Source organism: Dermacentor silvarum, chromosome 5 (assembly GCF_013339745.2).
Source record: "Dermacentor silvarum isolate Dsil-2018 chromosome 5, BIME_Dsil_1.4, whole genome shotgun sequence".
In the NCBI taxonomy this organism is placed as follows: Eukaryota; Metazoa; Arthropoda; class Arachnida; order Ixodida; family Ixodidae; genus Dermacentor; species Dermacentor silvarum.
This window is the reverse complement of record NC_051158.1, coordinates 70,704,336-70,717,550: the sequence shown is the minus strand read 5'-3', so window position 1 is coordinate 70,717,550 and position 13,215 is coordinate 70,704,336. Positions and strand designations below refer to the sequence as shown.

Genomic DNA, 13,215 nt, shown 5'->3' with positions numbered 1-13,215 from the left:
TATGTGAGCGCTACCAAACCAGAGCGAGCGACCTGGGAAGCACGCAGTAGCATGGTTCCTGTGGACAGGTACCCACTCCGATCTGCAACATCATCGACAGTCGGAAATGTCGTTGTGCTGCTCGTTTCTCCACCGTGCGATCTGTGCCGTTTAGCGTGCCCATAGTTCTTAAACGACAGTGTGCGCTCGCTGAGACCGCCATGAGCGCCGGAGACTTGGAGAACGCTTCGCACATCGAAGCCGAAACAAGTTTCGAAGTGCAGCTCTACATTTACGACCTCTCCAAGGGACTTGCCAAGACGCTTTCGCCCATGCTCATAGGTGACATATCACTGCCTCGTTTCATAGATACGTTGCTGACGTCTTCACTTTTCGTTCGTTGAACTTTCCTTTATTGATGACCTTGAAAAGTATGCGAGCGAGTGGCGGTATAGTTGGCCGGCGCAATTGTTTATAACATCGCGTCGAAAAAAGAAAGCGCACAGCAATCCTAGGCATGAAACCGGAGGGGGCGTGCGTTTATAAATAGCCTTTTTCAGACCGGTACAGCGGTGCGATGGCATTCAGCGGGTATCAAGTTGTGATGTATGCGCTGTAGAAGGTGTGAGTTCTTTTTATCTTGCAAGCTGCTTTATCGAAAGAGTTTCCTGTTATTTTGTTATTTGTTTGCCGCGAGCTACCGAGCAGTTGGAAGCGTGCGGCATCTACAAAGCAGTCGTTCGCCGCTGTGACAATGTCAACCGCATATTTTCATGCAGGGAAGCAGCTGCCCGGTATATGGCATACAAGTATCGTGGCTTACGGCAGGGAGTACTTCTTCGGTTCGATGGGTATCGAAAGTTGCGGAGTGGTAAGTTGTCTTTCGACTGCGGCCGTGCCCATCATTGATTCAGTTCGAGAAAAAAAAAAAATGAGAGAGAGAGAGAGAGTAGTTAGTTTCAGTGCGTGACGCTTCTGCTGCGCGCATGAATATATCCCACTGATGTCATTTCCACCTGTGCTGTACCCTGAGTCAATTCTACCTGAGCCTAAAGGCTATTTTCTAATGCAGTTATATCTAAAGTTGCTGCTGTACACGCACATTTAATGACGTTAAACGTTGCGATGACGATAGCTGCAGTGTATTTAATGTTTGTTTGCCAATCGTATTATAAGAAAAAAATGTTGACAAAATTTCAAGAAATCTTACAAAAAGCATTAATTGTTGTATCAAATGTAGAATTATTTCAGATTACTTCAGGTATGTGTTTTCACCTGCAGGCATGACTACTAACATTGTAAGCGAGAGTGCGCATTTGACGACGAAATGATTTCTCATAACGAACTGTGCCTCAAGTGACTCTAAGCTTTAATCAATATATTACGAACAGAAAAGCAGAACTCCGGACTAAAGGTTGACGCTCTGGCTTCCACGCGGACTCCTTGTTTGCCAAGTCTTCCCTGTGGGAGCCAGAACGTCAACCCCTGTGACAACACCACTTCTGTTGGCATTCTTTTTTTCTGTTCCTAATGAGTATTTATTCCCAATCATCAAATTATCGATTTCGCTATTCGTTAATGCCATTAAGCATGTCCGTTGGCACTGCGTGTATGGCATTTACCTTTGAGCAGTTCGACTCATTTTTGTGCCATTGTGGCACGGCTATTATTTATTATTGTGGCCCAGTGGTCAGTTACCTGAAATTAAGCTTTCCAAGGCCTGCCGTTGGCCAGGGCTCACTCTCTTCCAAGACACTAGCATTTCTCCTACTGGGGTGACACTGTCATTAGGCCGTGCTAACAGTGCCAATATTGATTCTGGTTGCATCAGACGGCATTCATCCTTTGGCACGTCAGTGCAAGGTTAAAACATAGAAAGGGCATGTACATTTGTGGTTAAAAAGTGTCACCTCATAAAATGTTTTTTTTTTTTTACCTTGGCTATGTTGAGTTGTATGTTAGAATTCTTGTTACCAGACCAAGTTGGCTTAAAATACTGCGCATTATTCTTACTAACACTAACACAGTGCACATGTCTCAAGGCTGTTTCATAAAGCTCTGTCCAGCAGCGAAGTTTCCTTCGCTGTTAATGTAACTGAAATTAGCCAGCATGCCCAAGGCATCAGTAATGTTGAAGGTGATTTGCTTAGGCAATTTATCAATCACTGAGGGCTGTTTGTATTGTTGGACTGCACAGCACTTGCCGTGATCGTCCAGGTTACCCGGAAACCCCACCTCTTGCCAAGTTACCTAGGACCCACGTCTAATCACTTGTTGCCCTGAATTGCATTACTTTTCTCTCTGCATTTCTGTGCTGTCACAGACAGATTATCAGGTTTATGCTATAAGTGCCTTACCCAATTCAACTTCTTGCCAGAAGCTTGGCAAGAAATTAGCTAAATTTTGCTAGTTTATAGTTATCTTAGCGGACAACTTTTGAAGTCTTAGTGACTTTCTTAACGTCATAAATGGCCAGTGAATTGCCCTGGTAGAAATTCCTCAAGGGAATTGGACACCACTCATCACGATGCCTAAGCTCATTTTATTTCAAAATATACCTCCATTTGTCTCTGCTTCTAAAGACACACCGAAGAGTTTTTCAGTAAAACATCTAAGTGCGTCAAAGGTGCCTTTGTGCCTTTCAAAGCACAATCTTAAGATCTGAAAGCATTTTAGAAAATTGGGTTTTTTTTTTTTTCTTTTTACATTCACACCATTGCAGGAGGTACACTCTGACAGGACCATTGCAAGACGTAGTTAAGGCTATAGTTGAACAATATTAAGGAAGATTTCTAGATGGGGAGGGGCGGTGCAATTAAAACAAAACAAAAATTCTAAGCAGGTCATCACAATCATCGTCATTTGGTGACTGTTAGCCTAAAAGGATGTCTTTTGGGCCGCAACCCGATGACCTTGTCAAAAAGAAAACTTACCAACTTGACTTCTTTCTTTTATCATTAAGTACAATATGGTCTGCTCATTGGACACTGATGTATGTCTACCTACACTATTTCTCCTTTCTGCTGCATGTTGTCCTGTCATGGCCATTTCTCAAGTTTATTTTTGAGGTCCTTTATCCCTTTCAGTGTCAGGTTTTTTTCGGAGGTGATGCACTCTCACCATCAGGCTTTTTTTCTCAGATATTATAAAACAAACAAATCAATTTATTTTAACGCGTAAGCATTCTTTGGCGAGCATCTCGGCAAAATCTGTCACGCGAAAAGTCCCGAAATTCCTTGTATCTGCACAGAAATGCACAATTTGCGAAGATATCTAATCGTTATAATAGTGTAAATGAACATTGGTAGCTTTATAAGCGATAAGGAACAACTGAAAAAAAAAAAAGACATTGATCAGGAGAGAATACCCATATGATTGGGGGTGCTCCAACTTGAAATTTGGGTGTTGGCCAGCTGAAATTTGGGGGTATGCTTACGCATACTTAGACAACTCCAGAGGAATTTCTGCATCCTTTTTGGTTGTGCAGAAGGGTAAAAATGACATGGATAATGGCAAATGCACTCTTAGTATGGTCCTCACATACATATCTTCGTTTTGTATCTCCTACCTATATCATTCTAAAGCACACGTTTCCACAATAGTGCCGTCAGGGTGCAAAAAAAAGTTTTACAAACATACGACAGATGCCAGAAACACACAAGATTGGTGGCCTTGCGTTGCGGTGCACGAATATTTGGACGGAGAATCTCCACCGTAGCGGTGCACTAAGTCCGCGAGCCACTCCTGCCATCTGCAGATTTGCGCCTCGCGCGGTGTAACCACGCCCAGGTAGGGGCGCGTTCCGCTGCATGCTAATAAAAAGCCACACTGAGAAAACTCGGAGAGATGAGAAAATATGCTTCTAGAAATATACAACAGATGGCGGAACTACCTCGGAGCTCGCCAACTTTGTGTTACTGCACACATCCGACTGGAGAGAGTGGAGAACGTACAGGTATCTCAGTGACATGGCGGGACAGAGACATACATCAGGGACACTGAGATGGTTATTAGCCTCCAAGATCTGGTCTGACAGATGAATGCTGGCACAATGTTTCGTTTAGCTACCGGTGCATCGTATTTGGCTCTCTGTGACACCATGGTTAACTGACCTCCAGTGAGGCCTGTTACGCACACCTCCTTTAAGCTCACGAAGATGTTTACTCATAACCTAAAGAACTCAGGCCATGGGAAAATGCGTATATATAAGCTGTTTACTGGTACAATACAGCTAGCATATATTATTCCTCAAAGTGATATTTATGAGTTGCTGTTAGTAGTTTGGCAGTGTTGGCCAAATTCTCTCCAACCAATTTTTATTCTCCTGCAGATCACTGTTCCTTGTAATGGTTCTGCCATACTATCTGAGAATATTTGATGGATGAGGTTCATTACAAACTGCTTGCTACTGTTATTTATTTATTTATTTCCTTAACTATTGATTAATTTATTTATTGCACTTCAAAGGCATCGTCTTGGTACATTATGTGAAACACAGGCATTTAGAGGAGTAATGCACAGTTTCAGCACTTGTAGAAACATGCATCTTGTGCATAAAAATACGACACTTAGCAATTATAAAATTTGGAATATGTGTGTGCTTTAATTTGATTTCATTTCATACTAAAATTGGTATTGAAATGCTGGACATTACGTTATTGTCATTACTGTGATGTCGCGACACACAGAAAAATTTGCAGACATTGTCTAGCAATAAATGTAGGCATGGTGATGTTGCTTATGAAAAATAAACAAAGGTGCTGCATGTGTTTCTTTGGCTGTGCTTGCTTGCAGCAGCCACAGTGATTGCAGGAATAGAGGAACGGTGCACTTTAAAAAAAAAAAAAGTTTGCACTTTTTGAGGTGTACCCAAACACAATAATCATCATCCACCTTGCTTGCGTTTCCATTCTTGAAAACTGTGCTCACTACTTTCCTTTCAAGAATGCATTGCCACGCTGATAACGCGCATGCTATTCATGACCTTTAAGTATTGAGCACGTCGCATTTAATAAACGAAAGTCAAGCAGGGTACATGACGATTACTGTCGTGGGGCAAAGATAAGCCCAAAACTGCATAGACGTTTTTGAGCGTGTTTCGTGACATGGCAGATCACATCCACCTGCTGAGTTATAAAGCTAGTTCATAGAAATAACTATTATAGTGAATTATTTAGTGTTATGATGCTTGGTGGTATATTTTCTAAACTTATAGAGCTTGGACCTTCCTTTAATGCAAAGAAAAAGTAAGTAAAAATAAGAAAGGGTAAAATATTCCATGTCAGTGCACCTGTAAGTAGTGTTCAAACATATTACAGTTAGTTGAAGGCAGCGACTTGTTACATTGCTCAATCTTTAAATGTCCTTTTGTTGTTGTACATGTATTTGCCACCAGGGGGAGACCATCCTCAAAGAACCAGACCAGATTCTGAGCCTGGGTCGCACCGAGCTCCCGTACAGCTTGTTCCTGGAGTACATCTTTGCCCTCGGTGAATCCGGGTACAAGTATGTACCATTCTCAGTTATTCATTATAAGGCTTTCTTAGTTGACAGCACATCACATTGTGAGCACACTTTTGTGGAATAGCAGGCATCTCAATGCCTGCAATGCCTGCTATTCCTGTTAGAATAAGTGAAACACAGTCGGAGCCATGACACCAAATTTTCGAGCTTGTAATATGCATTGCATTCTTAAGCGTACACGTCCTGCAGCAAACTGGCAGAAGTTTTCTCACATTTGGTGCTGTAGAAATTTTGTTACGCGAGTTATATACACAAAGGCAAATTGGTACACTGTGAGCACAGGACAGTGGCTCATGCTTCCTCATCGCGAACATGGACATTCCGCCTTGTTGGTATGACGTACTTAGGAACGGTTAAGCACATAAATGATGAGGATGTGAAAGAAGACACACACTAGCGCTGTGTGTGTCTTCTTTCACGTCGTCATCAGCTCTGCGCTTAATCATTCCCAAGTCGTCTTCTTTGCTACAATTAGAATATGTTTATAGCAGAGTTGAGCCATACAGCAGTCTAGCAACACTGACGGGTGAAAAAGATAAAGTGCATTCTGTGTGGTAATTTGCGTGGTATGTGCGCAGTTTCACTTTCGTATGTTGTACATAACTCTTTGTGCCTTCTCTCACGGTAAGAGTAGATTTTTTGGTATTGTGGAAGGGTAATTGACTATTACAGCTCAGCTAATTTTTCTCTTTAGTATCCTTTTAACTAGTTCAGTGAAATCCCAAAGCTCATAATTACTAGGGGTGTGTGAATATATTCAAAAATTAGGATACGAATTGAGTAGTCCCTGCTATTCGGTTCACATTTGATTAGAGAATTCCTGATTTGAAGTTGTTGAATGTTCTTTTTTTTTTTTTTGAATATATATGAGGGATAAAAACACTTATTGGAGTCTTGAGGGAGACACAATGATGTATGTGAGGACTGTACTGAATCATTTTGATGCAGGAGGGCTGCATTTAATTGTTACACAGGGACACCGCACACCAGTTCCTGAGTGAATTCATGCGGCAGATAAGTGCTGCTCAGTAATGTTCAGCTATTTAATGAGAATGGCTCTCTTTTAGGCAGACTATATATGAATTTGTTGTGATTTATAATTTGACCAGACTCAACATGTTTGCATCCCTTTGAAACAGTGTGCGGTGCTGTAGTAAGACTTCTATCCGTGAGCAAACAAAATATTGTATGCACATCTGGCAACATGCTCATTTCATTACTGTCATTGCCATCATGCCCCAGACAATTGAAAGCAGTTGTTTGTCATTTAGAAGCTCCCTCAGTTGTCTGGATGCTTAATTGTGAACAGTATTACATACATTTCAATGAATATAAAAGCCTGATTTCTTTTTTTATCAGAGGGACTCCGTGCAAACTTATTTCATCTTGCTTCAGAAATGAGAAAATATTCATCATTCAGTGACAGTTTTTCTCGAATATTTGTATTTGGTTTTAGAAATTTCACTATTTGAACACTTACTTAAAAGGCACCAAGAATTGGTTTAAAATAATTCAATGCCCAGCTTTACTGGCCATCGATCTGAGATTCTGATATTTGTTATAAGCATATATTCATTACATGCGGATGACCTTTGTAAAAGAGGTAAGCGAAATAGCAGTGCATTTTTACCAAAAGTTTGACTGTGCCTATCTGAAAATGGGTGGTAGTTTTAAATTCATTTCAAGTGGATTTGCCTTGTGAAATCGCCTTCAATTCGTGCATTGCAACATGTTCACTAAGATGATTAGTTCAATGTTAATTAGTGAAATTTTGTTAATTAGTCAAAAAAAGAGTTTAATTTCCAGTGTAATGTCAACCTTTTCAAGTAATCCAGTTCAATAAGTAAATTTGTGCTATATGTTGCAAGCAATTTATAAAAATTTGTTAAGGTTAAAATAAAACGCCCAGTGTATGGCGTCTCATTCAGCAGCTTGTCTCTTAAAGTGCCCATGTAAGCAGTAATAAACTAGTAGTGCATAGGACAGATAACCTGTGATGTATTAAGAGTTACAGAATGGGTGCCAAGAGAAGGGAAGTGCATGTATTTGAGGACGGCAGAGAACTAGCTGATGTAATGAAACTGTGAATGGGCAGGCATAAGATGGGGTTAGCTGGCGCAAGACAGAGATCTCTGGGAGTGGCCTTCATCCTGCAGTGGACTTAAATGGGCTGATAATGATGATGATTATGAGGAAACTAGTCGCGAGCCTCTACTGTACATTGTGTGCCCTATGTTCAGTTCTGTTTTTGTGTGCTGCTGTTGCAAGAGGGTGAAGCACTTACTGATGCCTTCATCTTGGTTCATTTTACCCCTGCAGGCCGCATACTTATGATCTGTTTCGTCACAACTGCAACAACTTTACACAAGAGGTGGCTGTGTTCCTCACAGGGAAGTCCATCCCCCAGGAAATTCTGGACCTCCCTGATGAGTTTCTGAGCACGTGAGTTGTCTCCAATTAATACTTTTTTTTTCTTCAATTGCTCAACCAACTTCTGTTTATGTTGGTGGAATGGTCGGCACTTGGTTTTGATTAGTGGATGCTACAGAAGATGCTCGACTCTCTCACATTCCCTCATGATAATCGTCTTCCCACTGACATACGAACAATGGCAATATACTTCCATTAATTCGACTCTGTTTAATTACATTTTTCACTTAATTCGATCCTGACCAAAGCATACCTACCAAGTCTCCCAGATTACCCGGGAGACTCCCGGATTTGGACCATTTCTTCTAGTCGTACGGTTGACAGGAAAATCTCCCGAAAATTGCAGTTGTGTCCCGTTTCTGTCCGTCTCCAACGCTTTGTCAGGCCACATTGGCAAATAGAATCCAACACTTCAATCCAGTTGGAAGTTCATCGCGGAACACATTGTTAAGGAACTAGTAGGGAAACCCTATACATGCGCTATTTCGTTAATCACAGAGCCGCTCCTATGCTGACTAGGTTGGTGGGTGCCCTACTGGCCCTAGTCTCATTAAGCTATAGCGAGCGAATGCCGCATTCTGCAACTAGCAACACTAGACTCTCCATTGTTCTCCTCGGCGTCAGCCGCTCTAGCAGGCCTACGGTCAGTCATGGCTTTAAAAGCAAGGAGCGCTAGCGCAAGAAGGATCTTCAAGTATTTTTAATGTAGTGCTCAGCCGAAGTGACGTTGAGAGCAGTGCAGAGTGCGAGCAGCAATTTAACATCGGGAAAAATAAGAGGTCGCAGTCCTGCTCGGTCCATGTGTCGCTTGTATAAGACGCTGATAAACGTCATCCTCGCAAAATGGGAAAGAAATGAAATTTCTCACAATCAAACATTATCTGAAGAGTTTTTGAACACCCGCCATGGTTGCTTAGTGGCTTTGGCATTGCGCTGCTAAGCACGAGTTCGCGGTATCAAATGCCGGCCGCGGTAGCCGCATTTTCGTTGGTGGAGAAATGCAAAAATGCCCGTGTGCCGTCCATTGGGTGCACGTTAAACCCCAGGTGATCGAAATTAATCCGGAGTTCCCTACTTCGGCGTGCCCCATAATCAGATGGTGGTTGTGGGACGTAAGACACAACATATTTAATTAAATTTTGAAGGCAGAATTAGCAACAATGAAATGCTTGCAAAAATGAGTTATTGATGGTCATGTGGTCATTTGTATATCTGTAAATAAAATTGTAAGGAAGTTCTGTCGGTACTTGAAAATATTGACGTGGAGGGGGGGGGGGGTTGTAACTGACTAATTGCCCCTGGTCAGAAGATCTCCCGGATTTAGTTTCTTTGAACTTGGCAGGTATGCCAAAAGTACTGGTGGACACCCATGCATTTCTATGGACCCAAACTTTCATTATTTCGATCATAAAATTGGCCTTCGTCGTATAATTTGTACTTGACCAGTCAGCATGAACGCACCTGACCCCTGTGGTGACCCCAATAGCAACCTCTCAGCGTCTGTCTCGGCAGAGCTTAGGGAACAGTGGATGCATTGAACACAAATCAATATCTCTGATCAAAAACTCCTATTCTAGACCTGCCCTAGGAACATTTTCAAGCAATAACAGTACCTCACAATGTCTGATTATGGTATTTACCCAGTTGTGTTTTTTCTTCCTAGGAAAATTGGGCTGAAAACTGCACATTCGTATGCATTGCCGCATAACATGGCTGTATTGCGGCAAAGCTAACTTCAGAAAACTGGTTGCCACTGTGCAGCACATATGCTTGTTTTCTTCCTAAAAAGTCTGCTGCGCAATGGGGTTCTACAGTTTTTTAAGAGCTTTGTTATCTCTACTAGTTGTTTTATTCAGGGGCATGTTATAATCAAGCAAGTGCTGCAATAAATGAGCAGTGTGTTCTGGCATTTTTTCTGCATCTTGTTTAATTCAACCCACACGATAATTCAATCTATTTTATCGATCCCGTCGGGGTTGAATTAAGGGAAGTCAACTGTAATAGTTAAGTGGCTATGTTAAGAGGTGTCGTCATGGGCATGCATGGACACGAAAGTTGCCTCCTCCTCTTTGGCTATGCAACGTAGGTGCACATGTACTGGCTGTGGGTTTATTAATTGTCTTTGTGGGAATACATATAGTGTGGATGCTTTCTTGTTCAGCTTTGGAGCATGGCATTAGCATCGGCAAACACAATTTCCAGCACGCGCTTCGGTTATCGGCACTGTGCACCAGCAAACAACTTACACCTGGGAGTCTGGCATGAGCAAACATTTCCTTTGTAATCCTACATAGTTATTCGAACATCTTTTGATTCCTTAGTGTAGTCAACTTGAGGAACTAATGCTTGTGGTATTTCAGCTATCCAGCATTTGTATATATAAGATGCAATAAGTTTCCTTGTTGTATTTTTATTTTATTTATTTATTTATTTATTCATTTATTTATTTATTTTATTTATTTATTTATTTATTTATTCAGCATTGATTCAGACACAGTGAAAGTCTTGGATGGCAAGGCTAAAACCAGAACATAGTCTGCCTGACGAAGGCCCTATCACCCATACATTGCTCAACGGTAAGGTAGCATATCATAAAATATAGTATACACACATATCAATGGCATGGATTACGCATACATAGCATACATTACAAACATACGTGCAATTAAATACAAGAATCATGGTACAACTTTGTAAAATTTGTAAAATTTGTAAATTTTACAACCTTGCAAAATTTATTGTGTTTTGTTCTTTATCCTTGAGAGCAAACCCCACAGCACATGGGCCACTTGTGCGAGAAGAACCAAAGGGTTCAATATCTCAGTAATAACCACGTGAAACTAGGGAAAGATATAGGAATTTAACTGCTATTTTTAATTGAAATGTAGAAATAATTATGAACAAGTGTGAAATTTAGAATAAGCTGTATATCTTAATAAATCAAGAAAAATCCGGCCGTGATGGCCTTATTTTGATGGGCGCAAAATGCAAAAACACCCGTGTCCCATGCATTGGGGGCATATTAAAGATCCCCTGGTGGCCAAAATTAATCCAGTGTCCCCCACTACGGCATGCTTCATAATCAAATCGTCGTTTTGGCAGGTAAGACCCCAGAATCCATTCATTCATAAAGTATGAGCGGGTGAATATTCGACGTTTCTACTCACTAACTACAGTAATACATACCTGCCAACTCTTCCGAATTGTCCGGGAGCCTCCCGAATTTTTCTTGCGTCTCCTGATCGTACGGACGCGACCTCAAATCGCCCGAAACGTGGCCGCCACAGCACAGCGTTTTTCTTTCTTTTTTTTTATGCATTATCGCTATAATCATATTACGCCCTGTAATATAACCATGCGAGAAAGCAGTGCAGGAGCAGTTAGTCAATAGCATGGACCTTGAATTGTGGTAGCAGCTGCCGGCACCACCACGAACGCGATCAACCGATGTCCGCTGCCATATTGGATTGTCTAGATTGGCTCCTCTCAGGCTGGCTTGTGTGTTTTTAGCAATCCAGTCGTTATATGATCGTGAGTGAGCTAGGCTTGAGTTGACTTTGTCAGGTTGCTAGTGTGAAGTGCGAATGCCGAACTGCTCTTTGTTTCCCCGAGTTTAGTTGGAACGATCAATGGTGCTTTCAAAAGCCAAGAATAAGTACTTGCAAATATTTCTGAGATCATACACAACTGAGTTTCTGTGCTTTGTCACATTGCGGAGAGATGACAACTATGGACTCTGTACCACATGTGCCGTTTCCCATGGCGGCAAGAAAAAAGTTTTTTTGTGAGGGCTGGGGGGTTCAAAAAACATTTTGGCATTTGGCATTTTGGTCTCCCAAATTTTCATGTTGCTAGGTTGGCAGGTATGGTAATATCACAGTGATACAACCAACGCCTGATACGAATTTCGGGTTGATACAAGAAGAAGAAATAAACTTTATTTAAAGTGCCGGCACTTTGCTTTTAGTGGCCTCAGGTGTCGGCTCGAAGTCCTTGGACTCGGGCGGCATCTTCGGTTTGCCGGACGGCCCAGAGCTGGTCTTCCAGCTCTGAACTTTTCAGGGCCGCCTCCCAGCGGTGGCAACGCCGACGGAGAAGGTCCCCGACGGCCCCAGCAGCCGGGGCAACGGCGGGAATGAGCGAGCTCGAGGCTTCCTTTAATCCAGTAACGCCTGCCGTTATGGGCGCGTCGCGAACCGCGGCGGTTTCAGTACCGTTGTTGCCGGCACATTCCCAGAGCATGTGTCGCAGTGTTGCTCTGAGTCCACACGCTTCAGTCTGATATAAGCTAGGGTAACAGTGGTGTAAGACTGCCGGACTTGGTAACTGTGTGTTTGTAGTAAGCGTGAGTTTACGGCCTCTTTCCTGTTATACAAACTTTACAGAAGCCCTGGCCCAAGTCCATTAGCTTGCAATCTGCTAAATTTCAAATGCTGCGAACTGCTTTTCATGGCACAACAGATGGTACAAACAGTCGAGGTGCTGCGCGATCGCCTATGACACACCTGCCAACTCTTCCGAATTTTCCGTAAAGTGTACGAATTTGTACCCGTCTTACGATATTATGAATGTCGGCTCTATTTTTACGGAAAAGTGGTTATATTCTCGAAATTTTTTTTTAAATTCCTAATAAAGTCACACCGTTGCTGGTGGGCGGGGGCGCCACTTACATAGGGGCGCATAGAGATGGGGCTGTGCGCCGTAACCTTTATTGTCTGCAGAGTAAGGATATTTTTCACTCGGTGACGTTGCCTTCGTCATCGGGTCGTTGGATGACCTGACGGCCGGAAGTCACTGGTTGTCGTTACTCTCAACATAGAGACCCACCTGTACATAAGTGGCGCCCCCAGAGACGACAGCAATTTCGGGTCGATGCGGCAGGCACAGTTTCTGTATTGGAGGCTGTGGCTTCTCGTCTCTCCTGTCACCTTCGCTAGGCTTTTTTTCGCGAGTATGACCTGTTTTGTGGGCCTCGTTTTTTTGTGCGACGTGCTTCTGCATCGGGCACAGTGCAACTTTGGAACTCCGGTGCTTCGTAGCCGTAGCACTACGAAGTGGGATGGCGTGCTCGAAGCCGCCGTGAGTAGTAGACTATCAGTACTTCCAAGTGTGTTTGAAGTCGTACACCTCGGCAGAATTCCCGTGCCCCGCCCCCCCGGTCACGAGTTTACGAATTTGAAAGTCTTGAGGTTGGCAGGTATGCCTATGATGACAGATAGGTCCTGGCACGCCCGTAGCACCAAGCACTACTGTCTGTTGTCAGGCCGGCATAGTGGCCGTGCC

At 42.7% G+C, this 13,215-nt stretch overlaps 1 protein-coding gene across 1 annotated transcript in view; it reads left to right on the top strand.

The window, feature by feature from the left end:
* The first annotated feature begins 48 nt into the window (after positions 1–48).
* Positions 49–13,215, top strand: part of LOC119453477 (uncharacterized) — a 44,473-nt gene continuing 31,306 nt past the window's right edge. The window contains exons 1-4 of the mRNA XM_037715511.2: positions 49–321; positions 759–850; positions 5,375–5,484; positions 7,822–7,944. Of these exons, the coding sequence (XP_037571439.1) occupies positions 201–321; positions 759–850; positions 5,375–5,484; positions 7,822–7,944 (446 nt within the window). The 5' untranslated portion in view covers positions 49–200. The remainder of the gene's footprint in view (positions 322–758; positions 851–5,374; positions 5,485–7,821; positions 7,945–13,215) is intronic.